Source organism: Caloenas nicobarica, chromosome 2 (assembly GCF_036013445.1).
Source record: "Caloenas nicobarica isolate bCalNic1 chromosome 2, bCalNic1.hap1, whole genome shotgun sequence".
Taxonomy (NCBI): domain Eukaryota; kingdom Metazoa; phylum Chordata; class Aves; order Columbiformes; family Columbidae; genus Caloenas; species Caloenas nicobarica.
Genome location: NC_088246.1, coordinates 164,707,441 through 164,735,417, shown reverse-complemented (window position 1 = coordinate 164,735,417; position 27,977 = coordinate 164,707,441). Strand labels below are relative to the sequence as shown.

The following is a 27,977-nucleotide window of genomic DNA, read 5'->3' as shown; positions in this document are numbered from 1 at the left end:
GGATCTTTGGATCTTTGAGGTCCCTTCCAACCTGATATTCCATGATTCTACGGGCAGGTTTCTCTGAGCTCAGCTGGTGCTCTCAGAGGACATTCTGATAAACACCAGATACCATCATCTTATTTGTCTCCCCTCCTAGAAAGCTTGTTTTTCCCCCTCTTTAATTAATTCTGACGCTCCCGGAAGGTGACCACAGAAGCAGTGAATTACAGGGCAGGCGGGACGGCACATGGCCAACGCCGTCGGGCGATTTTCCACTTGTGTGTGTCTTGAACCGGGGTGGAGACTGATGTAAACCACACCGACATGGAAAGGAAGACATCACACCCTCCCGGCTCCCACTGCAAACATGGGAACCTAAAGCAAAGCAAGAGCCCGAGGTGCTTCAACTCACCTGCATCTCCAGAAAAACACAGAAACTGGGGGAAATTGTCAAAGCCCAGAGTAACCAGGTGGGAGCCAACTCCAAAACACCCCAAATTTGACCGTGGTCTATAGACCTGCTGTCTTAAAGGTAGGAATTGGGATGAACGTGGTGTTATAGAGAACGGCTTCAGGCCATCGCTTGTTTGTGGGTCTCTGTTAGTAAAAACATCCAGTGCTGGTGTTCATCCTCCCTGTTCCCTCCTGATTTGATCTGGATGATGCCAGTACTAAAAACTGTATTTGCACAGGCTGGGATGGGGTCTGGGTCTATGGGGAGGTCACAGAGCCTCACAACCACCTCCATCCTGGTAGGTGGTGACCAAGAGGGATATCTCCCAAACTCTCCAAGGCAGGACGAGGTGGGTCAGTTAAGATCCATCATCTGGCCACCAAGAAAGGATGGTCAAGGAGCCATCTGGGCTGTAACAAGAGCAATTCCTCAGCCCTTCTAAATCCACCTCTGCTCACAATACTTAGCGTTTCGAAGGCAAAAAGCTTGTTTGGAAAGCGGCGATGCAGGCGCTGGGCCGGACTCCAGGAGCCCAGCACATGATCATTCCCCACCTCTGATCATCTACTCAGACGTACTCAGTTCTGGTGATTTTTTTGCCCGTGTCCAAGGCATTAGTCCACATCAGTACTAGTGAGAAATCACGGTGTTCGTACACCTGAACCGCTTCTGCAAACTCTAAGAGGGGCATTTTGAGCTGTAATGAAGATGAGCACCACATCGCGTTATTTTCTAGCAACATAAATCCGTGAAAGCTGGAGGTGTCGTTTGCTTTAGTACCTGAAATCCTGATCCAAGCCAGAGAAAGCTCTTATCTGTCTTACCAACGGACTCTGAAAAGCGGTTGGACCCACAGGCTGGAAGAGACAGCTTCATTTCTCAGGAGGCTTTTCCACCTCCAGGGCTCTATGGAGGCAGCACACCGAGCGCCCAGGCTCACTGCGGTGATGGATTAAATCCATATGCACACAAACCTGCTTATATTCAATGTAAAAATCCTAAGGAAGAGTCTAGAAACCAGTTCCAGTGTGGAGAGATGCTCAAGCCACCACTCCACCGTGATGGCAGGCGTTGGGGTGGACCAGCAGCACCGGGTCAGTCCTGCCCCTTCCCAAACTGGTGATGGAACCTAATGAAACCCCGCAGACCAGGAGCTCACCCTGATGTGTGACCCCATCACCCAACAGCCCTGATGCTCCTCCTGTCCCGCTCCAGCTCCTGGTCACGGGTAGGAGCCACTCAAACGAGAACCACCGCATGAAGACAATGGTCCTTTCTCCAAAGAACCATCAAAATCCATCTTAAGGTTCATTTAAGGGTGGTAGTAAAGCTAAAAACCACAGCATGTGAAGGGAAGGGGAAGGGGAGGAGGATCAGAAGAGCATAAAGAAAACACGGGCTGTCCCATACCCCCACCTCGCCACCGAGGCCACGTTGAAGACCCCAACCCCAATACCAGAGGGAAATTTTTGGCTACCTGTAGTGGAGGAGTTGACCTTCCGCACTGTAATCCCGATAAATGTCATATTCTTTCTCAAACACTCCGGAAGGCGACGAACTGCAATAGAGTAACAGTGAACAAGGAGTTACCAATGGTTACTGCAATGTGCATGTGTTCTCATTAAACTCTTCTTTGCTTTAGGACTAATGAAAATGCATCCACAGAGACGGGCTCCTGGTCCCCGTTAATCTGGGCTCTGCACCTGGAACCTACTCCCACCTCTTTGTGTCAAGCTTTGAGTCATTAATTAGTTGTTTAGCAGATGATGACCAAGCCCTCCACGGCTGTGGTCTCCAGCTTTATTTCGAGCCCTGGAAACACCGTATTTTCCCTTAAACTCTGCTTATTTGTGAAGAACGGCTGTAGACACGTCTGGATGGACCCTAAACTTCTCATGGTTTTGTCCCACCCATGGTCCTTGCCAAGTGCAGCCCATTCTCATGCCTTGAGCATCACTCTTGCTCAGATGGTTGAAGCCAATGTGGGCAAAGGCGGGAAGCACCAGAAAAGCCCTTTTTGGCACATTTTTTGTCTACCACATCGTAGTTGCTTCCATCTGAGCCCACAGAGCCTTCACTCCCAGAAGACGGTGAAGGTCCCCACACCAACAACTACCAACCTCTTCCAAGAGACACCTTACCTGAGTGCATCTGTTGGAGAAACACCGCAAAAAGCACATGGAGGTGCAGGACGGCATTTACACGCTACTTTTTGGACTATCACCAGCCTAAAGCCTGTCCTGAAAGAGCAAACCTACTCTTGGTCCATGTTCCCTTTGGCTTCATGCTTGTTCACCAGCCGAGACCCTCCAACACCTCCCAACAGGGCGTGCGACCACCCATGAGTCTTTGTCTAAGGGCAACGCTTTTCAATATTGCTCATACTCATTGCCAGTATTTGCTCAACGAACAAAGGAAAGGTCTTTTTTTTTGCCTTAAACAGTCCTTCGCTGTGGGGATGTGCAAATAATCAGGCTCGTTCAGAAAACCCAGGGCACTGAGCAAATTATTGGACATTTGCTCCGCATCCGAACGTAACAGCAAACATCTGGAGAAACAACTACATTTTGAGCAGTTTTTGAAGAAGCAGCATTAAAACCCCTCTGTGTACACATTAAGAACCTTGCGTTAATACAAATCAGATCAGATGTTGGTTTGGGAAGAAGAAAAAAGGAAAATAAACAAATCTCCTTAATAGGATAGACCTCAACAATTTTATTCAAGCCACAATGAAATTAAGCTTCTGTCAAAGCTAATTTTAATGAGGCTTCCAAGCCCTGAAATTATGACTGTGTTGAGTTGCTTAATCCCTTTTTCCTGTCGAGTGCAGGCAAATGAGTGCTCCTCATTCTGACACCCAGTGCTGTACCCAGATCTGTGGCTCCAGGATCTCCTCCCCAATGGGCAAGGCTCTGGATGATTGGAATTAATGCTCAGGAAGCTTCCTAACGAAGAGCCCCACTGCTAAAACAGGTCATATCTAACATCTACAGAAGAGCAATGGATGTTGGGAGAAGACCTTGAGGAAGGTCTCCTCCAAGCAAGATCTTGTGATGAAAGCCGAACAAGGGGAAGACCCTCATGGCAAACATGGTTTCTCTTGTGGTGGGAGCATCCCTGCCCGGTCATGGCCTGGAGAACCTTCAGGGACTGTGTCATCCAGGCAAATCCCTGGTGCTGGTGGAGCTGAAAGGAGACTCCCCTTTTCTCCAGGTTTCCCCAGGAACCAAAGACTTCAGGACCACCTTAGCTTCCCTACGCAAAATCTGTCTGTTCGCTCTACTTCATGGACCTTTTGGAAAGTTCTGCAAGGTAAGAAATGTCCTCCTGGGTCACAGCAATGGTGTCCCCAGCCTAGTTCTCTGTTTCAAACCATGCCAGCAAGAGATGCTGCTTATGAAGAGGTCATAGAATCATTTTGGTTGGAAGAGACCCTTAAGATCATAATGACCCTGGTTGCTGCCTGTGGTCCATGCCCATGTGCTCCACAGCACCCAATCCCTGCGTTACGGGTGACAGCAGGGACATGTCCTCCAAGGCACCCACTTCTGAGATGTTTATGGACCAGTTGTCTTCAATTTGTCTAATCCCTTCCTGAACGTGCAGCAGTATCAGCCTCCATGGTTTCCCATCACGGCAAATTCCAGAGGTTTGCTACCTGCTGTGAAGCCCCTTCCCCTCAAAAAAAAACCAATTAAAAATATCACCTGGTCATCCAGAGTTCCTTCTGGCCTCATATTTTTCAAAATACTGGCCAACCAGTTACCAGAAAACGAGCCGACCATAAATTCCCAGTAACGACATCAGTGGCTCCTCGGCCAACGGGGAGCTGCTGGAATTTCGGAAGCTTTGGTGCAAAGGTTCTTCCAAACACAGCGAAGGCTGTTGAAACGGCCGTGGAGTTACGTGGCTTTTAATATTCTGGCCCGTAATACATCGTTAATATCCCAGCCGGTGCCAGCTGGATGCGGGAGGTGAGGGATGTGTGAGCTCAGGGGTGAATGGAGGTTATTCACATCTGACTTCCAAACCTGGATGAAATATCTAAGGAGGGAAATTCTGCTCCAAATTCAGTATTTCATGCAGCACACGGTTACATTACAACCCTTGTCTTAATGTAACCCCTTCTGCGCTTTCTGTCCCAGTGTGAATTTGAAACTGGAGCCCCAAAACATAGAATCCATGATTATTTCAGTCTAATACTTAGTGGTGTGGAGCCTGAAAAAGCCTTGCTTGAAGATCCCAACCCTGCAGCCCCAGTTCAGAGGCACCGAACCAGGGATGGGGCATCCACCACCTCTCTGGACAACTTGTCCCCATGTTCTCAGGGACAGGGGTCAGTGCCAGGGTTGGGGTAACGGTTGGACTCGATGATCTTGAGGGTCTTTTCCAACCAATATGATTCTACGATTCCGTAACCTGCCTTCATCTTGAACCAAATGGGTTTCATTTCCCGTCGGCCATAGTTATCCCCATCCACACTAACTCAGCATCCTCTGGCACATCTGGACCATCTCTGCCAAAGTTTCTGCATGGACAGAATGGATGTTGATTGAGTCCATCCTGCCAAACACCCATCAAGATGCAGGAAGAGCAAAGATTTGGGGCTGGAGCCAATGCCCGGAGGCATCGTGGTGGGAACCGAGGGGGAATCTCCACAGGGATCTGCGGGAGGACGGGGCGGTGGTTGCACAAACTCGGGGGTGGCCAAGCTGGCTGCACTCGGCTTCTCCAAGATAAGCTGAATTTCAGGGCAGGGGTCATTAAAAGTCACTTACTGAGATTTCGGCATAAATGAATAGCTGCTGGAAGCGGCGGGTGTGGAACTTGCTGGGGAGCCAAGGGCAGACTTGCCAGCTATTTAATATTTAAGCAGCATCACTGTTGGATTCCTGCTGGCTCAGTGTCCCACGTGCAGCGATGTCGTGGAGCATTTGTCCCCTACCCTTTGCCTGCCCCCTCCAGTAAGCTGTTTTTTAAAGATTTTTAAGCCAATTCCTTATGAATTGTGCTTCATAAAGGTCAGACTAACAGAGCCACTGGATTAAAAGGACGAAATTTTTTATGATGAGGGCGGTGAGAGCCTGGCCCAGGTTGCCCAGAGAGGTGGTGGATGAACCATCCCTGGAGACATCCCAGGCCAGGCTGGATGGGGCTCTGAGCAACCTGAGCTGGTGCAGATGTCCCTGCTCATGGCAGGGGTTGGAACAGATGAGGTTTAAATGTCCCTTCCAACCCAAACTACTTGATGATTTAATGAAAACGCACATTTTTCTGAGGTTAAAATACCTTTTCTCTATTGAGGGCTCCTCCTGATGCTTGAACAGCCTGTCTCCATCTCTGCTGGATGCCAGCATCTCCAGTGAGGACATTCAGACAGATAACACTGATTTTTTTGGGGGGGGAGGAAAAGCACCTTCCAAATCTTGACGTTAAGCCCAACCTGCGAAACAAGGCTTTGTAAGGCCAGATGTTAAACCCGGCACAGGTTGGTGCTGCCTGCTGAGCCACAGCTTCAGAACCTCCTGCTCACAGCAGCATCCGAGGAGGAGGAAGGATGGTAGGAAACCAAATGAGAGCAAAACGGAACAAACCTCCAGGTACGCGGTGGGCTGAGAGGGAAGGTGGGAAATAGCACAGGGGAGGATAAATGCCACATTTCGCACAGGCGGCACAAAACGCACACGCTTTAAAAAAGACTCAGGAAATAATAAGCTGTCCCCAGCAGGACCGAACGCGGGGTTTTTACGGGCAAAGCTGACACCTATTTATCGTTTTGGCAGCTCCCCGGGCTCTGAGCTGGGCTCAGCATCAGCCCAGCGTCGGGAGCTGATTGGAGGCTGTTTTTGGCAAGATCTCTGTAGCAACAGCTCCATCAGCCATGGCTGCAAACAGCTCTCGGCTGCTTTTTCGCCCAGCGTGGGCGCGTCGCCAAAAACACCCGTTCCTCGGAGTCTGACTGAAACAACTGAAGGGACGGAGGAGCATCTGGAAAGGGGCACGTGGAGCTTGGTCCAGGCACCTGGAAGAGGGAACGAGCCGGCAGCAATCCCTGCCCGGCGGTTTCAGCTTCTTTGGTGCTTGTCGGGACTCAGTGGGTGCCTGGGGGATGGTGCAGGAGGGAGTGGGATGTTTTGGAGTGGTCCCCGAGTCGCAACCTGCCGACACACACCCTTCCCTCCCTCCTGCTGCTCCGCTGACGTCCCTGCTGATGCTGCAAATCTAAATCCTCCCCGGACAGAGCATCACGCCCGCTTGCCATGACCCCGGTGGCTGGAAACCGTTCAGCATCCCTGGAGGGTACCGCTCGCTTGCTGAGCGAACCACAGCACCGCGTGGAAATGCTGCCGCTGCCAGCAAGCTTGGCTGGAGATTTTTTTTATTTTTCTGTTGTATTCACCCCCTCCCAGGAGACCTGATGTATTCCCAGAGCTCCCCGGGCATGGGTAGAGTCGGACTGAAGTGCAGATGCTCTCCAAGCATCCCTGCCTTTGCTGCTTTAAAAACTATAAGTGCAAGCTCCCGAAACATTACCCCTTAAATAAACCCCCAAGCGTGGGAGCACACACCTTACCGGGAGATAAATTGGAAGATTAAGGACTTTTCTTCCTTCTATTTCTGCCTCGATGCCAGCAGTGCCCTTCTCAGGGAGGGTGCAGAGGTACCCTCCATCCCAGGGGGATGAGAATGTGCAGAAAACACTGATTTTTAGTCCCAAATCCCAGGACAGGCAGCAGCCCCACACTTCTGTCTTCACAGCAGCCTCACTCCCATGATTTCAGCTGCATCCGAGTTTGCATCGAAGGGACCAAAAAGCCTTCAGAGCGATTTTGTCAGGCTCCAAGGAGCTGACCCGCTGCCGTCTGCGCTCCTTCCAGCCTAACCTGCTCTGCAGAAGGAAAATTGGCATTGCTACAGCCCTGCTGCATCCAGGAGAACTCTGCAGATAAGCAAACGATCCTGTTAGGATGACGTTACCCTTTATGCCAAGCAAACAGGATGGATACATTATTTTTATATATTTTTTTAACAGCTGTGAAACCTGCTGGGATTTTTTGCAATCCAGAGAAGCAACACCCCGACAAACGCCTGTGTTTGCCCTGGCTTATCAGAAGATGAGGCTCTGCACTGATTTTGGGAAGAGGACAAATGATTCTCCACATTGGCATCTTGCTCTGGCATCTGTTCTAGCCTGTGATTTCCCAAGGGGATGGTCTTCTCCTTGGTCTACAGCACCTCGACGCATGGGAACATCCTCCTCTGTGGTGATGGAGTTGCAGAAACGTCTGGTAGCATCCCCGGGGAAAGTCTGGTAGGAACACAGGGGTTTCCCCTTAAAAGCTCAACCAGAGTCAGGTCACTTCCAAAACGGGACCATCAAACCCAATGGGTGAAGGTTGAATTCCCTGCGGTCCTGTGTGATGGACAGAGAGCTTCTCCCACTGCCACCGGTGAGGTCTACGCACCTCCAGAAGTTACGTCCCCTTCCTGCAGATCCCAGGTTTGACGGGTATGGAGGGTTTTCGGCTCCCTGGGGCTCTCTGGGACTGGGGGTCATGACACCAACGTGTATCGTGACCCAAACCAAGATGCTGGGCTGCTGCAACAAGAGCAGCACCAGACCTGGACCATGGATGTCCCAGCTGGGAACTGACTCTCAGCTATTTTTTATAGCTGACGTTCACAGCTGAGTCAAACAGGTGAAGAGCCGCCTGGTTGGCCATTGTAGGGTAGAGCAAAGCTGACAAACCAAAGCAAATGGCTGTGAAGACACAGTGTGAAGCTGCCAGAGATGAGAAGAAAGACTGCAATGGCAACCCTGGAGCAAAGTGTCCTCCCTCCACTGCTTCCAACAACAAGAAAGCATGAGCGTACAAAAAGCAAGACTTTGTTGGGCCACCACAATGGGTACTCAAGCCCAAAACCACGTACCTGATGGGACATTTGATGTTCAAGCCACCACCAAGTTCAACAAGGCCAAGTGCCGGGTCCTGCACTTGGGTCACAACAACCCCATGAACGGTCCAGGCTGGGGAAGAACGGCTGGAAAAGAAAAGGACCTGGGGATGTTGGTGACAGCAGCTGAACATGAGCCAGCGTGTGCCCAGGTGGCCAAGAGGCCACCAGCATCCTGGCTGGTACCAGCACTGGGGTGGCCAGCGGGACTGGAGAAGTGATAGTGCCACTGGGGAGGTCAAACCTTGAATCCTGGGGGCAGTTTTGAGCCCCTCACACCAAGAAAATCTTTGAGGTGCTGGAGCGAGTTGAGAGAAGGGAACGGAGCTGGTGAGGGGCTGGAGCACAAGGGTGATGGGAGCGGCTGAGGGAGCTGGGGGTTCAGCTGGAGAACAGGAGCTGAGGGGAGACCTTCTGATCTCTGACCTGCCTGAAAGGAGCTTGGAGCCAGGGGGGTCGGGCTCTGCTCCCCAGGAACAAGCGCCAGGAGCAGAGGAAACGGCCTCAAGTTGCGCCAGGGGAGGTTGAGGTTGGATCTGGGGAACAATTTCTTCCCCAAAGGGCTGTGGGGCATTGGAACAGGCTGCCCAGGGCAGTGCTGGAGTCACCGTTCTGGAGGGGCTGGACAGACGGACATGAGGTTCTCAGGGACACGGGGCAGTGCCAGGGCTGGGGGAATGGTTGGACTGGATGATCTTGAGGGTCTCTTCCAACCACAATGATTCTGTGATGTCCAGTACCAGCAAAACCAGCCAGATCTCGTTCGGAGGAACATCTCCATGCTCACTCCACTGATCTTTCCAAGAAAAGAACTTGAGGAACTAGACACTTGGAAGCTGCTACCCTGGCCAGAAAAGAAACAGAAGGTGGTGGCCCTTCCTGCAGATTTTAGCATCTGGATCTGCCCGGGATGCCAGCAGCAAGGACGTGAAGTGACGGTCATGAAGTTGCTGCATCGCCTGTGAAGCTGCAGGACAACCTACATCAAAATAAATCATGTAAGTGGTTGTACTGGCAGCACCTCTCACTGTTGGGTGCGAAGAGGAAGCAAAGAGGTCCTCGTTCTCCTCCTTCACTGATTTAGTGAATATAGTACCAAGGGTTGGTTATTCTGCTTTAAAGGAGCCTAAATCGGGAATTAGGACAGCTTAATAAAGGGAAGAAAAAAAAATCAAATTAAAACGCCGCAAGATGAGTGGCTCCTGTCCTTCTGCACCAACCCCCACATCACCTGCCCAAACGCAGCTGGGACTCGGGACTCCGGGCTAATCCCCTATTTGACTAATGGGATCTTGGGTGAGCTTAATTACGCCGGAGCCAGATTCCAAAAGCGATTGCCAAATGTCTTCTATGACAATCGCTAAGTCAGATGCCTGGCTGAGGTTTTCAACGTGAGATACAGCAGATGCTCAGAACTCCCGACATTTGCCGTCTGGGGAGGCTGAACCACTTTGCCCCGGCATGTTTGCTGCAAGGTCCATCGGCTCTGGCGCTTGCAACGCCAGAATTTCCCCAGCATGATGCCGGTGCAACCCTCGGTGGGCAGAAAAAGGAGCATCGAACCTCAAAACTGCACAGAATGTCAGGAGCAGCAACATCAGCATGAAACGCCAGCAGCTGCTTTTGTGCTGCGGCGACGCGCAAGAAGGAGCCGCACACCTGGAGGGGCGGCACATCTGGGGGAGCGGCACATCTGGAGCTGCCTCTCACCTCCCGCCTCACTCGGTGGTGTTTGCAAAAGGCAAATTTGAATATTTTTGCCTATGGGAGCCCTTTCTCAGCGTGGACCACGACCCATCTGGGGTGTAGGACACTGCAAAGGTGATTTTTTTTTCCATTAATACCCTAAACTGTGGATTGCAAAGGCTCCAGCATAGATACAAACTTGCTTCTGGCAGCTTTAGCAGGGAAACCTCTGGCAGAAAAGCAAATATCTAATAAATTAATTTTTTAAAAAAGGACTTTTTTTCTCTCCCCTAGAATAGGAAGTGGCACCATTTCAGAGCGGCTCGGGGAGTTGCGTAGCTTTTATTTTTAAAATAAGAGAAAGTGAGGACTGAAATAGCACAGCTCGATGGCAAAGCCAGGAATAGAAATGAAATCCCAGTGCCTAATCCTCCATTCTAATCACTGGCCTGCAAGGCTTCATACTCTTAATTACAGCCACCGCTTCGAATAAAAGTTAAAAGATGGTTTTCTTTGCAGTTATGTAAACTGTATTTTGGGGCTGACGATCGACGTAAGCACTTGGCTGCATTAGACAAATATCCGTCTAATCTGGAGCCTTGTTTTGCAGCAGGCCATGGAGATTCAAGGAGAGGATATTAAAAAGAAACAGAACCAAGCATTTTGTCCCCGATTTCGTCTTCCACCTTGGCTTTGAGCAAGACATGCAAGATATGAACGTTTTTCTCTAAAATATTTGAGAATAGTATGAGGAAGGGGAGCTACATCTTCAGATGCTGTTACGTTTATACTGGAAATGCATTTTCTGCTCACCGTCGTCTCCAAATATCCGTGTACTTTTTCAGATGGTTCATCACCCAAAAGCTTCGCTCACATCGTTATCATTTTGTAATAGCACCAGAGCATGGTGAGCAAAAGCAAATTAACGAAGGACCTTTGAAGGTCCCTTCCAACCCAAACCTTTCTAGGAACTTCTCTAGACCTCTGGCCAGAGGAGCCAACACCAACCATGAAACCCACCCAGAAGCAGTTCAATATTTGAGTTTCTCATTACAAGGTGAGCAAAAGCACCTGTGAAACCATTACATCTTCTCTTGATATTTAAGAGAGGGTGGCAATTGTTGGTGACCTATGGTAGGCGATCACAAGAGGTCACTCACTCAACATCCCCATGGATGTTGAGCAGCAGAAATGCAAGTTGACCCAACCGATCTCCATGATCCTTGCGACCTGCTTAGAGATGCTGAGAGAAATGTAAATAAAGGCATGAGAAGAACAGAATATTTATTTTGGAAGGGACCTACAATGATCGTCTAGTCCAACCGAGTTGCTCTTTGATCTGTGCTGACCAGGAGAAATCCACGGTGATGCCAAACATCAGCAGATGTGAATCTCACTCGGAGAGGAAAAATTCTGGTCTCTTGTCATGCCATGGGTGGGAATAACACTGGCAAAGTCAATAACAGGGACAAGACAAGGCAAAAAACATCAGAAGACAGTGAATTTGGGAGCTCGGCTTTGTGTGCAGCCTCCGAGCAACGCGCAATCTGCTGGCAGCGTGTGGAAAGACGCGTGACCTGGAAAGTGATTTCCTGCCAAGAGCTCCCGGCTTTAATTACAGCCTGAAAGCCCATTCCCACCCGACGAAGCTGCCTGTCTCCCCCCAACCCTGATGGTTCCAATTAGCATCCTCCCCAGCATCATGCCTAACGAGGTTTGTGAAATTTAGGATCTCGTGGAAGCAGCAGGAGAGTAGGAAGCCTGGGTGGGGGGGGACTGTCTGGTAATCATTAAACCAAAAAACCTTCCGAGCAAGTCAGCTGTGATGGGTTCAGCTGTTGGAAACGGGTGGCCTGAGGACTGGTGAGTGGAAAAAGGAGTTTGAACCCCAATCCTGCCCACTTGGATGATGGACTATCTCCTGTCCTGAGGATGTGAATCCTTTATTGGGCAAGGTGTGTCCAACAGAAGGCGAAAATGGGAAGTGAGAGGACACAGGAGAGCAAGGCAAATACAGAACCATCAAATGGTTTGAGTTGGAAAGGATCTTCAAAGCTCAGCCAGTGCCCCCCCTGCCATGAGCAGGGACATCTGCGCCAGCTCAGGTTGCTCAGAGCCCCGTCCAGCCTGGCCTGGGATGTCTCCAGGGATGGTTCATCCACCACCTCTCTGGCCAACCTGGGCCAGGCTCTCACCACCCTCAGGGCCAACAATTTCTTCCTTATGCCCCATCTAAACCTTCTGTCTTTTAGCTTTAAAACTGTTGCTCCTTGTCCTGGTAAAAAGTCTTTCATAGTCTTTCTTACAGGTCCTTTTAAGTCCAGAAAGGCTGCAATAAGGTCTCCCTGGAGCTTCTCCTCTCCAGGATGAACAATCCTCAACTCTCTCAGCTTTTCTCCATAGCAGAGCTGTTCCAGCCCTCTGATCTTCATGCAGAAGAAGCTCTTGTCTCCCAGCCTTCGCCCCAAGAGCCAGACAGGAGCACATCTCAGAAAGGAGCAGGTCTACACGGCCATCGAGAACCCAGCACATCCTTTGGAAAATTCTTAGAAGCACAGAATCCTGAGCTGGAAGTGACCCACAAGGACCATTGAGTCCAACTCCTGTCCCTGCACAGGACAACCCCAACATTCACACCATGCATCTGAGGGCAGACGTGGTTAGTTATCTCAGCATTAAATGTTGCCCAGGCTTTACAGACTTAACCCACAAAAATGTTATTTAAGCCACGGGTGGCCCTGTTCCAACCTTGGGATATTGGCAGTACCAAGATGCTCGTTTCTAGATGAACACACCACGGAAATGTAAAGGACACCAAATGCTGTTTCAGAACAAGCCCTTCCATAGAAACCAGAGGAGAAGGCTGTGCCCAAGTCCCCTCAGCTGCTTCTGGAGGGTTTTTTAGACCTTGGGAGCAGCCGCTGAGGAAGCAGAAATGTTCAGTCCTCTGGTACCAGCGGATGGAGAAGGCAACAAGGAGCAAAGTTTATTTACTGCTGCTTTCAGAAATACCAAAGTGGTATTCCCGGAGCTGGATGGGTTTTATATGCGTCCTCCATGCTCTTCCTCTGTGGGAAGACCTCAGGACTTGGGTTCATCAGCTGGAGGGGGACAAGTGGCACCTGAGCTGCCCGGTCCAGCAGTGATGGTCACATCCCTTCTCTGTCCAAGTTGGCCATGCCAATGCATTGAAATAGCCCTTCTGCCGCCTCAGAGCGGAAGAGTTTGGCATCTTGTGATTTTTAAGATATGACAGCCCAGAAGAAAGCTCATCCTACAAACCCTGCCGGAACCTGCGCTGAGGCCAGGTCCATCCGAGGGCTCACAGCCTGTGGAACCACTGGTGGCTTTCTGTCCCAGTTGGAGTGCTCCTGAATTACAATTGTAGAATCATTTCGGTTGGAAGAGACCCTCAAGACCATCTAGTCCAACTGTTACCCCACCCCTGGCACTACCCCATGTCCCTGAGAACCTCATCTCCACGTCTGAGGATGGTGACCCCTCCAGGGATGGTGACTCCAGCACTGCCCTGGGCAGCCTGTTCCAATGCCCCACAGCCCTTTGGGGAAGAAATTGTTCCCCAGATCCAACCTCAGCCTCCCCTGGCGCAACTTGAGGCCGTTTCCTCTGCTCCTGGCGCTTGTTCCTGGGGAGCAGAGCCCGACCCCCCTGGCTCCAAGCTCCTTTCAGGCAGGTCAGAGATCAGAAGGTCTCCCCTCAGCTCCTGTTCTCCAGCTGAACCCCCAGCTCCCTCAGCCGCTCCCGTCACCCTTGTGCTCCAGCCCCTCACCAGCTCCGTTCCCTTCTCCCAACTCGCTCCAGCACCTCAAGGCCTTTCTTGGTGTGAGGGGCTCAAAACTGACCCCAGGATTAGAGGTATGGCCTCACCAAATCGAGGAGAACCACTTGCTCTTGGCACAGCGGTGCAGAGGGCTTGTTCACCCCTTCCCATCAAGTAGCTGGTCTGCTGGTGTGATGCTGACCCAGCTGCAGGAGAAGATCTCCTTGACATCCAGCCCTTGAGATGGAAAGGAACATGCCCCATGTAGCCAGCACCCGCAGCACCCTCAGGAACAGACCTGCCACCCGTCATGGAGATGTCATCCAGCTGGGAAAATCCAACCTTTGGGTGAAGAAATGCTCTGAATTTCATGCATTACGCTACTGCTGGAGGCAAGACTTTGGGAAGGAAGGTCTTTGGGATCTGATCAGTGCTGCGGCCCTGCTGCATGTCTTTATGAAGGAACCCCACGTCTTTCCTCTGTTTTTCTTCATAGTGGAGGTTTGTTTTGGAGAAGGTGGTGGATGCCCCATCCCTGGAGACATCCCAGGCCAGGCTGGACGGGGCTCTGAGCAACCTGAGCCGGTGAAGATGTCCCTGCTCATGGCAGGGGTTGGACTAGATGAGCTTTGAAGGTCCCTTCAACCCAAACCACCCGATGATTCTATGATCCCTGCAGGGACCTCGAAAATCCTGGTGCAGCAGATGCTGCTGAGACTTATGTCCTTGATCCACCTGCGCTCCAAAGCTGCGCATGGCAGGTCTGCCCGACGCCTTCAGAAAAAAAGGATAAAAAATGCGAGAATAGCAAATAAAATTCTGGTTTTGTTCACACGAGGCACAGAGAAACAGCTCCCCAGACACCCAAAACACACTTTTTCTAGGTTTGAGTCATCTTCCAAATTGCGAAGCTGCTTTTTTGGGGGGGCTCTTTGCAGTCAGAACGTGGCTCGTGCCTGTGTCGGGGAGCAGAATTTGTGTTTTAAAGCCGCGCGTTTACCTGCAGCCGCCCCGCTCTGCCCCAGACACCTGACAGGACCGATTACCGTCACACCTCGATCCCAGACAGCTCCATCGCGACCCGGGGATGGGTTTGCAAGGAAATACCCCTCAGCTATTTCAGCTCAGCTACGCTTAATTTGGGAAGATTTAACTGCTGCGTTTTATCTTGTACAATATTGCACCCGGCCTTGGAATTGGGGAGGGGGGAGATTGCAAGAAAAATGCAAGTCTTGAGAAATAACTTGGGCACGATTTCACAGCAGATGGGACTTTGGTAAAGACCCTCTGTTATCAAAAGGTCCTGTGTGGTGGTCCAAGGGAAGCTCTTCCGATGGTCAGAGAAGGTCCATCTGCTTGTCCTTCAACCCTTCACTTGTCACCCCTCCTTGGTGACTTGCCCCATCCCTGGAGACATCCCAGGCCAGGCTGGACGGGGCTCTGAGCAACCTGAGCTGGGTGAAGATGTCCCAGCTCATGGCAGGGGTTAGACTAGATGTTCTTCAAAGGTTCCTCCCAACCCAAACTATTTTATGATTCTGTGGTGAAGTGGGGGCAGAGATGCTGCTCGCTGGTGGCACAGCAGAGTCCTCGGTGGGTGACACCATGAGCTCCGGAGAGAAGGTCCTCTCTGCCCCCACAAAGCCTTCTCCAAGGATTTTGAACAATGAAAAGCTTCTGCACGGCCCAGTAACCACAGACACTCTCAGACAGCGTAGAAAAACTCAGTGACCTGACATAAAACCCATCCGACGTGTCGGCTGCAGCCCGCGCGGCGATTTCACAGCTGTCAAGTTCCGCTTTGTAGAAAAGTAATTTTTTTTAAGATAAGCACGGCAAAGTCTAGGGCAAGACGGCAGAAGCGAGAAATTCCTGCTGGGAAGTACCCTACCTCTGAATCATCGAATGGTTTGGGTTGGAAGGGACCTTCAAAGGTCATCTAATCCAACCCCCAACTTTGCTGACCACCAAGACAAACATGTTATTGAGGTCCCAAAGATGAGCAGACGCCGGCTCACCAAGTTGAGACAACACAGCAGAGCTTCCTACCACGGTCTCCGGAGCCGGATCCAGCTGCTAATTATAGCTACATGCAAATCCCACCTCATTAAAACTGCGTAAGGCAAGACCAGTGAGACCCAAGCGCTTGGCCACAGCACGTTCCTTGTGGATGCAGGGGCTGAGGGATCCCCGACCTAAGCACGTGTGATGGGACCAGCCCCAATGTGGTCTACAGCTGCACGGAGGACATGAGGAATGAACTCGGAGCAGCCTCTGCCATCTCCTACCAAACCAGATGCACCGGTTCCCAAATCCTCCCGTCACCGCAGGGTGTGGGGCACCTCTGAGTGCAAATTCCAAGGAGATCAGTTGCTCAAGACTTGTCCACTTCCCCTGATTTTCCTTCTAAGACCAGACAAGTTCAGAAAGGGGAACAGCCAGAAACCCTTGTTGAAATTATGATAATATTTAATGTTATGTAATTTGGAGCAGCAGGTTTCACCAGATGACCCTTCCGGCCTTGTTTCTTCTTGGAAACAAAACCAAGCACTGGAAAAACATCTTTTTAATTTGTCCTGCCAAGGAGACTTCAACCATGTCCCTGGCTGAAGGCGATTACTCAACCTGCCCCACACCACCCCATTTTTCAGATCCGCCCCTTCCCCAGCCTCACAAATAATCCCCCTCCATTTCCTCCTTTTGATGCAAATCGAGTATTTCCAGTTGTTACCTCCAACGCAACACGTGATGCTCATATCCATCATCAGCTCAGGGTTGTTGGGGTTGATGCTCAGAAACACCAACTGCCCCATGCAGAGGTGATCCTGAATAATTGCCCCTTGACTCCCGATATCGCACGTATTGACCCCATCTTATGGTCCCTCCTTCCCATGGACATCAAGGCTCAGATGCAGCCTTGGGTGCTAAGAGGTCGGTGGTTCCTGGTGGGATCTCCAACACCCTTGAGCCCCACGAGCACTTGAGCAGCATCCAGTAGGTCTGGCCTTGCCAAAACCAGCCTTCTAAGGTCATTCCATCCCTGGAAATGTTCAAGGTCAGGTTGGACGGGGCTCTGAGCAACCTGATCTGGGTGAAGATGTCCCTGCTCATGGCAGGGGGTTGGACTAGATCACCTTTGGAGGTCCCTTCCAACCCAAACCATTGATGATTCTGTGACCCCAGGACACCCCTGGCGATACATATTTTAATGCTTATAAGTAAAAGTGAGGGTAAAAATTAAAAAAAAGCTTCGTCCACAGGGCCACTAAGAGCCAGCAACTGTCTGACCTCCACCGAGTGGTTTCCTAACAATGCCTCAGGTATGAAGAGACATGGTACTTATTGTCTCCTAATTTCTTCAGGTATTTTAAGCCCCAAAAGAAACACCTGGTTCATCTGCGCTGTAACACTCCTTGCCTGAAGCAGCTTTCCTAAATTTTAAGACCCGGACAGGTACAGAAACAAGTATATTGTATAGAAATACGTATTTATTTGGCTTGTGCCCCAAAGTAACTCGTGGTGAGAAAGCAACGCTAAAACACAGAGATACCCCCAATGCTGAGAAGCTCGAGGCACAAAACGCCTGAACTGGCTCTGCCCTTTGCAGCTGCTATCGCTGCCATCAAAAATCAATTTTTAATTTGTGCAGCTCATGTTCGGCTTATCTGTCCCGGGCTTGAGAGCATCAGCCACTTCTGGAGATGAAATCTCTGTGTCCCTGGAAGCTTTCCTGTGGATTGGCATAAGCAAGACCTCTTTTTTCATGTGTGCTTTGATACAGAAATCAGATCTGGATAAAACCTTCTTTGGTCGTCCAGCTACGGGTCATCCCCGGTGTCATGGAGTAAACGCTCCATCACAGCATCCCTGGCAGTTCCCTCCAGCACTCATCACGTCAGAATGTGCTTTACTCACTTCCAGACCCGTTCCAGGTAGATTCTGAAGCGGCTGAGGGAGCTGGGGGTTCAGCTGGAGAACAGGAGCTGAGGGGAGACCTTCTGATCTCTGACCTGCCTGAAAGGAGCTTGGAGCCAGGGGGGGTCGGGCTCTGCTCCCCAGGAACAAGCGCCAGGAGCAGAGGAAACGGCCTCAAGTTGCGCCAGGGGAGGTTGAGGTTGGATCTGGGGAACAATTTCTTCCCCAAAGGGCTGTGGGGCATTGGAACAGGCTGCCCAGGGCAGTGCTGGAGTCACCATCCCTGGAGGGGTTGGACAGATGCTGAGATGAGGTTCTCAGGGACACGGGATAGTGCCAGGGTTGGGTTAATGGTTGGACTCAATGATTTTGAGGGTCTTTTCAACTTAAATGATTCCATGATTCAATGATTTAACCATTCGCTTGCACTACACTGATGTTTCTGCAGCTTCCCATCTGCCCCATCCCTGCTGGAAGTGCCACGTCTACCAGGCTCAATCACATCTCCCCTTTCAACCCACAGCATCTCCCCTTCCCTTGAGTCAGCTGCAGCAAAGACCATCCCATTTCTGGCGGGAATAAGGGTGTTTTTGCAGTCAGACCTCCCTCGTGGCAAGACCCGCAAGGATGCGCGGTAGCAACAGACCACGTGGCAGCATCCTCACCCCCTCCAAGGGTTCCTTGACATTCAGAAGTCTCTTCCTTAATGGGTCCCGGCGACCTTGAGGTCTCAGCAAAGCTTTCCAGGCTTTCCAGCATGCCCAGTTCAGTTTTTAAGAGGGGAAGGTCAATGAGGGAATGGGATTTTTTCCAGCCAGGACATGGGGGTCAAGAGACCCGCTCCAGAGCTTAGTGAATCATAGAATCATGGACTGGTTTGGGTTGGAAGGGACCTTGAAAGTTCACCCAGTGCCACCCCTGCCATGAGCAGGGACATTGGCACCAGCTCAGGTTGCTCAGAGCCCCGTCCAGCCTGGCCTGGGATGTCTCCAGGGATGGGTCATCCACCACCTCTCTGGCCAACCTGGGCCAGGCTCTCACCACCCTCATAATAAAAAATTTCTTCCTTATTTCTAGTCTTGATCTCCCCTCTTTTAGCTTAAAAGCATCACCCTTTGTCCTATCTAAAGTCAGGGCTTGGTATTTTGGGGGACGGGCAAGCAAAGACTGGCTTAAATAGTTGGCGGCGTACCCTCAACAGACCCAGCTAGACCTGGTCACGGTGGGCAGCCGTGTCTGCCACCTGGCATCTCTGTAATCGAACATCAAAACCAACCACCTCTCCAAAAAGCACCTGCCTTGCGAAGGAAGATGCCATCCCCACACTTGGTGATCTTATCAGAGGATCTTCCAAAAGCCGAGGGAGATTAAACCTCCCCTCACGGGCCAGACGCGCGGGGGCCAGGCTGCGCCCGAGGTCCCACATGAAAGCGCTCGCTGAGCTGGGAGATCCTGTTCTCGTCCTACGTGGCCGTGAGATCACCCGGCCGCAGTTTCTGTGCGCCGGCTGCATAAGCAGAACGAGTTTGGGAGCAGAAACTGCGCTGCCGATTGCTCTACCAACTGTTGGGTTATCAATGTTGTTAGAGGCGTCACTGAAGAGAATATGAATATATTAACTAACGAACGCCCTGATTTGCAGCCTGCAAGCCCTAAAAGCATGAAACAAAGCACATGGAGTAGCAATGCGGATGTCTCAATACGTTATCTATATGCAGCAGGACTTTAGGAACCGAGCGCTAACTCCCTGTGCAGTTTAAAGCTTCTATTTTACAAGAGAAATCATCTCTGCCAGGAGCTCCACAGACCAGTGGGACAACCTGTGGTTGTAGCGTGAATCGTCCTCCCTCATTAGGGAGATCTTATCCAGAGAAATCATTTAAAACCGTGTCACTCTCTAAAACCATGTATTTCAGAGGACAAGAAATAATTTCTCTAACGTACCTTTCCGGAGGGAACACCTAAGTTGCCCCTAACGAGGAGGAACAGCTTTCACAGCTGCTTACACCTCTTCCTCCTATAATTGTGTTATGGAGGAGCAAGACTTGGTGCACAGACCCATGAGCAATCCAGCTAGAGGAGTTGTCCATAAAATACCTCTAGACAACAGAATAAAGAGCTACAGGACAAGGGCTCTGCTCTCTGCTCTTCCACAGCGCGAGGAAAACTATCAGAGCATCTGAACTTGCAATTTTATTGCCCCAACAACCCGTCATTGAGCTCAGTTACGACGTGACGGCAGAGCCGGCCTTGCTTTTACCTCTCCGTTTCTTCTTTCACCACGGTGTATTGGGTGGACTGACGGCTCGACCTCTGCTCCTGCGCCTTCTCGCTGCCCTCCAGCTCCTGTTCCAGCGAGGAGCTGGTGCTGCCCTCCCTGCTGACATTGCTGCTCCTCCCGGGGCTGTTCTCCGTGGAAGCCCTGGGCGATTCCGTGTTCTGCTTCAGGGTTTGCAGCTTGGCCAGGGGGATGATGTCGCAGTTCTGCGGCCGGTGCCACACCGTCCTCTGCGTGGTGGCATTGTAGTAGTAGAAGCGGGAGGTGTTGGGGTCGAAGAGCTCCCACCACTGGTTCTCATTGGTGCGCTTGATCCGCACCCCGGCGGGGGGGTCCCACACGCACTCCCCCGTGATGAGGTTGGCGTACATGCGCTCCCGGGTTCGTGGCTCGATGATTTCCACCCATTCCAGCCTGGAGGAGAACAAACAGAGAAAAGAAAAAGAGATTTCAACAAGAGAATCTCTGAAGGTCCCTTCCAACCCAAACCATTCTATGATTCTGTGATTCGACGCTCGCCGTGAACACTTGCGACACCTGGGTGGGCAGGACGGAGAAGAAGAGCAGCTTGGGTGGGGACAGCAACTCTTTTCTTCCCCCCCACATCGACGCTGAGTCCCGCAGTGCTATTTACACTACATACAGTATTTGCAAAGGGCTGCAAACCAGTTGCCGCTTTTCAGCTTCTAGGAGAATTCAGTAAGTCTGTAAGCCGGTGAAAATACACGCCGGGGTTACGGCACCCCAGCATTCGCCTCCGCTCTCGGCTTCCACCCCGATCCCTCTGAGTTTTACAGTCTGAATTCTTGGGGGCCAGACCCCACGGCTGCAGGGTGCTCAGAACATCAGCACTGCAGGGCAGGGGGGAAGCAAGAGACGGGAGGGACAGAGCACAGATGGAGGCACCAACCTGGTGATGAACTTACTTCTTCTGCAAGACCACCCCGCAGCTCGGCGTGGCCAACCAGACGGCCAAGCCTGGCAGCATTTGCTTGTGCAAAACTCAAAACCGACGGTTTCAAGCACAGCCGCTCCCCGGCGCGAACCCCGGTGTGTTGGCGCGGTTCTGCCAACACCGCTTCCCTCTGTCTCAATTTCAACACCAGGCGAAGGCACCGGCTCTCTGGTGTGTGGGTCCCACCTCCGGCACCTTCCCCAAACCACCCGCCCCGACACACCTCGACTTGGCGATAACCATGGGCTGCAGCAACACCGAAAGCCAACGGTGGGAGGGATGGAGCCAGCGAGGGGAGAACAGACCCAACCTTGTCCTGGGATCCATGCTGAGGAATGGAATGGAATGGAATGGAATGGAAAGGAATGGAATGGAATAAGGAGAGAAGAAGAAGGAGAAGAAGAAGGAGAAGAAGAAGAGGAGGAGAAGAAGAAGAAGAAGAGAGGGGAAAGGAAGGGAAGGGAAGGGAAGGGAAGGGAAGGGAAGGGAAGGGAAGGGAAGGGAAAGGGAAAGGGAGAAGAGGAGAAGAGGGGAAGAAGGGAAGAGGGGAAGAGGAGAAGAGAGGAGAGGAGAGGAGAGGAGAGGAGAGGAGAGGAGAAGAGAAGAGAAGAGAAGAGAAGAGAAGAGAAGAGAAGAGAAGAGAGAAGGGAATATTTTTGATTGGAAGGGACCTACAACGATCATCTAGTCCAACTGACCACTTGAAGGCTGAGCAAAAGTTAAATCATGTTATTAAGAGCTTTGTCCAAATGCCTCTGAGACACTGACAGGCTTGAGGCACCGACCATCTCTCTAGGAAGCCTGTTCCAGTGTTTGACCACCCTCTTGTTAAAGAAATGCTTCTTAATGTCCAGTCTAAACCCCCTCTGGTGCAGCTTTGAACCATTCCCATGCATCCTATCACTGGATTCCAAGATGAAGAGCTCAGCTACACGCTGCTCGATGCCCCCTGTGTGCATTTATTAAATTAAGAGTCGGTTTGACGTTGGTCTCTGCATAGACTATGGAGCTCATCACCAAAATCTGGAGCAAAAAACATGGTTTAACCTTCCTCCCACCGCCCCATTCCGTGCTGAGCTAAGCCAAGGCACCATCAGCCCAACGCAGTGACCACGCTCACGAAGAAACACAGCAAAGGCAGTTGTTGAAATCATAAAGCAGCAAACGGAGCTGAGAAATGCAAAAGAGGATTAAAGGAAGTCGTAATCCCAAAGAACAGACAATTTAACCGATTTTTCAGATTACCCCAAACACTGCAGGTGTCACCTTTTGCTAATCCAGGGGATACCCAAGGCTTACAGGCAGCCACATTTTATTCAAATTCTTTACCTTTGTGTGGGCTTATGTTAAAAGGTACAAGGGATGATCGTATTAAATAAAATTTCTTACTCGGAATTTTTCTTCGTCTGCATTTACAAGCCTGTTAAGAAAGGCACAGAAATGGATAAGGGAAAAAAAAAAGCTCCCGGCGTGCTAAGCGCAGCTTATCAAATTAGGTGGCATTTAAAACTGACACATCCAGTGAGTCAGACAAGTGATGGATCGCATCTTGTCGCCTTTTACTGGGAGCGAGTCCCCAGTGGGGTTTTCAGAAATGCTCAATTTGCTCAAGGACTTGCAAGAAAAAAAGTCCTAGGGGGGCATTTACCTGCCCCTGGCAGCCCCAAGCCCTCCAGTGGGTCGAACTTATCTTCCAATTTGATTTAAACCACTGGATTAGAAAAACAAGAGCCAGCTTTTCAGGTGCCAGAGGTTCCCAGCTTTGAACAAACACACCAAAGTGATGAAAATGTCTCTACCTCTTCTTGGCATCGAGAGAAAAAGCCACAGTCAAGCTTTTCCTTGCAGAACGGAGATTAAAAGCACCAGGAGAAGTGGAAATCCTGTACCATGGCTCGTCTCATCCTGCAAAACTCAGCCCTAACGAGTGGCCTTAATGCAGCACGACAGTCCAGCTGGAGGCCAACTCCAGCTTTGTAGAGTTAAATATTTTCTCCAGGTTCCCACTGAAGGCTTTAATTTGGGTCTGAGCGTGACGAAACCAACCCAGCATTTTCTATTGGTCCTAGATCGATGTCAGCGCTCGGCTCCCACTTTTAATGCATCTCTTTGACCACCCTGGTTTAAAACAACCTCCATGAGGTGAAGGGTGGCTGCTTTGGCAGAGCTTTGGATCCTCCTGTCGAGAAGATACTGGGTTTATCTGCATCAAGGTGAAATGGGAGCTGGACTAGACTAGACTAGAATAAAAAGGATGGGATGGGATGGATGGGGTGGGGATGGGATGGGGATAGGATAGGATAGGACAGGACAGGACTAGACTAGGAAAAAATAAAAATAGCCCCATGGAGCTTGAAAAACATCGGTTTGGACCCAACTGGATCATCATGGGCTATAAACCTGCCAAGGTCAAAGCTTGCAGCATCTCAAAGGAAAAAGTTAAGGAAATGTAGGACGTTTTGTCCTACAACCCTTAATATCCTCTTGGTTTCCACCATGAATTATCAGCTTAATAACACCGGGTGGTGTCTGGGCTACAGGTTCTCTCTCTCTGCATCATTATTTTCCCTGCTGTTGGAGAAGAAATTTATTGCTCACATTTCTCCTTTCTGCCGAGTCTTTTAATTTACCGGGGTAATTCATCAACTCAAGCAGCTCAATACTCCGCACCTTCACAATGTGGAGGATCAATAGCCAAGGGCCACCTTCCCCAGCCCCACGCTGGGCAGAAAAAAAGAGAGAAAAACAAAAAAATTCCATCAGATACACAAATCTGAGATTCAGCTGCTGAAAGTTAAACAAAATCCATGTGCCTGAAGTGGCTGATGTACCCGTGCGATAGCAAATTTGGTGAGAAAAAGCCACAAGACTTGGAGACGGGGCATGAAAACATATCTTATTCCAGACCCTATCTTAAGTTTTGCAATAAACCCTCCCATGTCGCATTTTTTCTCCCAGAAGTGCAAAACCTCAAGTCTAAAATTCCTGAATATTTGCCCAAAATAGGGTCCATGTACAGAATTTCCCAGGTACAACGTCAGCAGTGGGGATAATGGGTAGGTGGGCAACATGCTGCTGCTGTAGGTTCAACACAACTAATCTGGGTACCAGATGCAATCTTGGCCTGGAATTACCATCATTATTTACCACATCAGCCAAAAAACCCTCCTCGTTGGGTAACAGGAGAATTCTTCCGCAAGCTCTGGTAGACAAATAGATTTGTCTCATAGCGCTGGGCAGTGTAAACTAAATTTAAATAGCACATTGAGTATGGTCCAAGACAGCGCAGACCTTATAGCCGTGGGGTTAAAGGAATTTATAATTCATGCAGCAGCATGAAAAGTCCCCATGGAGCCTCTGACTCATGGTGCTGCCTAGAAAAGCTCCACCTCATGGTAAAGGAAAGGCTCCAAAAAGCCCGGAGACTCATCCAAAATCCATTTTTTCCCTGCGTTGCCCAGAAAAGGAGCCCAGCTGATGCTTGGATGACATTCCTGAAAATGCAAAGCCAGGTGAAACGAACCCTGGTCTCAGTTTAACTTCATAACTTTATTCAAAAGCCCACGAGAACCAACTGAACTTCAAGTGCGAGACACCTTATTTTGCTGTTTAAGGTGAGGATCCTCACCCTCAGCTTCCCTAGGAAGCAGATTTGGTTCTATGGCAATAACGCTGTGTATTCCCTCCTCCACCCCGCAGCAATATGGGATCGGAGATGCAGTGAGAAGGCCAGGAAAGAACAAATAATCCATCTCGCCTTGTTGCTGTAGAAACCCTGCACGGACATCCCGCTGTTCAGGTCCTCCCGTTCATCTTTTCCAGGTGTTTCCACCACACGCCCCATTGCTTCAACCGTTGTAGTACCAGTTGCTGCGTATTTAATTCATGGCACTGCCATCTCCTTGGAAACCTCCTTTTTTGGGGGGTGCTGGATGCAGGAAATGCTGAAGGGATGCTCGGGGGATGCTGTTGGTCACCTCCATGTGCAATGAGCATCTTCCTGATGGACCCTGGACACATGTGGAATGTCGAACCTCCTACCCCTGTGAAGTTCAGGCTGTGACAATGAACGATGGTTCCTACCAACGACCACGAGGTGTGGGGGCCATCAGAGGCCTTATAGCACTTGTGTTGTGATACAAGTTGGGTTTTAACGAGCCAGAACTTGTATCATTAAGGTTAATGTGGCCTCAGAGAGGCTCTTGGGCAACTTGACCCAGTGCTCAGTATCACTCACGGCTCATCCAGACGTGAATCCAGAAAGTCTCCTCTGTATCCCTCCTGACACCACAGCAATTAATGCAATGAGCCAATCCGATTACGAGAGGCTTAAATTTCAAAGTGTTTTACACTTAAAACGACTTGGAATTTATTGATAACTGCAGTTACGAGGGGAAAAAGACCTGAGCAAGCAACTTTCTGTGTCAGAGGGTAATGGGGTCAGAAGCCCTCATCGATCCGAAGGGCATCTCAGCCAGAAACGGCTCAGAGCAAGGGCCTCTGGTGCAACTGGAGGGGGAAGAACCTTGAATATATATTTTTTTAACTCTTGAAGCCTCCAAGAAGAAGCAAATGACACTCAGGAAGAAGAAGGAGAATCATCTGTACCCAGACCTTAGGCTTCAGGTTAACACAGTGACAGCAATTCAAGTTCCCGCTCCTCGGCCAGGTTTTGGAGACCTGGCCCAAGTCTACCCTAGAAGAGCGAGAAGGCGGCACTTGGAAGAAGCTCTAAAGCACCTGGGGTTCTTTGCTCCCATAGTAGCTACATCTCTCACCTCCAGGTGATGCTCCAGATCCAAACATGTCCAAGAAACAAAATCCCCCTGCTAGTGCATAATTCCACAAAGAAGGTTATTACCATCTCGTTCCCACTCTTAAAATTAAAATTAAATTAATCGTAGAACAGTTTGGGTTGGAAGGGACCTTCAAAGCTCATCTGGTCCAACCCCTGCCATGAGCAGGGACATTTTCACCCAGATCAGGTTGCTCAGAGTCCCGTCCAGCCTGGCCTGGGATGTCTCCAGGGATGATCTATAATCTAGAATATAATCTGGCTCTGAGCAGGACGGTTTGGTTTATTATGCACGTTATTTTGCAGGAATATTTTGCCTAAAAAATAAGAAGTTTAAGCCACCAAAACATGTAGTTCCTGGGAGCCAAGCCTTAGAAAGCCCAGGCTGATGAATGCAGGCCCAGTGCAGATACAGAATTGCTGAGCATCAGCGATAAACCACTATTAACTGTAGGTAGATCATAGTTAGCAGAATATCAAAGCGTTTGGGAGCTGGGGCTTGTTTCTGCACTAGTAATTTCAGTGCCCGTGAACATTTCTATGAAAATACATCATTAACCTGAAAGGTATAATACGTCTTCGCTAACTGGCCTGACAGATGCGGCAGCTTGAAAAAAAAAATCAGGGCGGGCTACCAAAGGAGCAGAACTTCTTGCTGTGGCAGCAGGAGCCGGCAGAAAAGCTTTGAGTGGGATGGAGTTGTCAAAAAATAATGCAGCCTTTCCTACCGAGCAGGAGTTACCTGCTTGGGGTGACGATGCCGAGCCGGGGAGTTGATAAATGGAGAAGCAAGGTGCCACCAGGACTGGTTAACACACGGATCCTTAACCATACAAACGGCTTCTGCAGCTCCACTCTTGGCTCCTCTGGAAAGCCAAACCATGAAATGGTTGTGCTGCCCACGCACGCTGGTCCTTGCCCTGCCTAGGGAGTCATCCTGCTAGATGAAGCCCAAAATTGGGCACGGTCCTCCCAAAATCCCAAGACAACTATGTGGCAGCTTGACTCTAGTTGTCCTGCATCCATCACACCACAGTAATAATGGTCTTTGGGCAAATCCGTGACGATCACAAAATAATTTCAGTTCATCTCCATCGCAAGGAACTAGGCTGCACCACATCACCACATCTACAAGGGGGCAGAAGAGCAGTCGCTGTAGCTCAATGGGCAGAGAACCATAGAATTGTGGTTTAGGTTGGAAGGGACCTTCAAAGGTTATCTAGTTCCACTCCCTTGCCATGAGCAGGGACATCGGCACCAGCTCAGGTTGCTCAGAGCCCCGTCCAGCCTGGCCTGAGGTGTCTCCACAGATGGGGCACCCACCACCTCTCTGGCCAACCTGGGCCAGTGTTTCACCACCCTCATTGTAAAAAATCTTATTTCTTATCACTCCTGGAAATCGCGAGCGCATCAGGCAGCAGACGAGCCTCACAGCCAGCATCTCCGCTCCAGTTCCCTGCCAATCCCCATCAAATTGAAGTTTTGTTTCTTTTTTTTCTCCAAGTCGCGAGGTTCGAGACGCCGCTCTCCCACTGCGGGAACGGACCCCCCACCACCCGCAAAACCGACGCGAATTAACGTCTCCTGACAGCCCCATCATGTCCCCCATGCCGCGACCTTCCTGCTGTCGACCGGAGCCGTGATAGTTACATCACGTCGAGTCGTCTCCGCGTCAGCCCGCTAACCTTCCCCTGACATTGCACAGAACGTCACATCCCGTCCCCATCAAACCCGCGCGGCGTTACAACGTGCAGCCGACAGCTCTTGCCTGCCAGAGCAAGATTTTCCTCCTTTTTTTTTTTTTTTTTAATTTTATTCGAAAGGTACAAGCAAAGACTGGGGCCAATTTACGTCTGATTCGCTTTGATAGAAAAGTTTATTATTTCCTAAGGAGGCTTCAGAGTTCAATCTCTGCCTTGTCAGTGCTTTTGCCATCACTGAAATGACTGCGGATCCGTGTCAGGAGGGAGCAGAGGTCTTTTGTTTGTTTTTTCCCACTGTCCTGAAATAGCTACAGCCTGGCAGAGGATGCAGTGCTGCTGGCTGTCACGTGCTGGATTTTATTCCAGATCCTTACAAGCTGCAAGGTTTGGGGGATTTATGTAGTTACGGATCAAAGCCAGGAGCTGCTGGAGCATCAGGCTGGATCCTGAGCTCTGATTTTGTCTGAAATTC

General features: G+C 50.4%; 1 protein-coding gene across 1 annotated transcript in view; it reads right to left on the bottom strand.

Moving 5' to 3' along the window:
- The window catches only part of ARHGAP39 (Rho GTPase activating protein 39), a 134,500-nt gene that overhangs the window by 31,223 nt on the left and 75,300 nt on the right, over positions 1-27,977 (bottom strand). Inside the window, exons 2-3 of the mRNA XM_065629692.1 lie at positions 20,035-20,466; positions 1,914-1,994 (exon numbers count right to left, since the gene is read on the bottom strand). Coding sequence (XP_065485764.1) covers positions 1,914-1,994; positions 20,035-20,466 — 513 coding nt within the window. The remainder of the gene's footprint in view (positions 1-1,913; positions 1,995-20,034; positions 20,467-27,977) is intronic.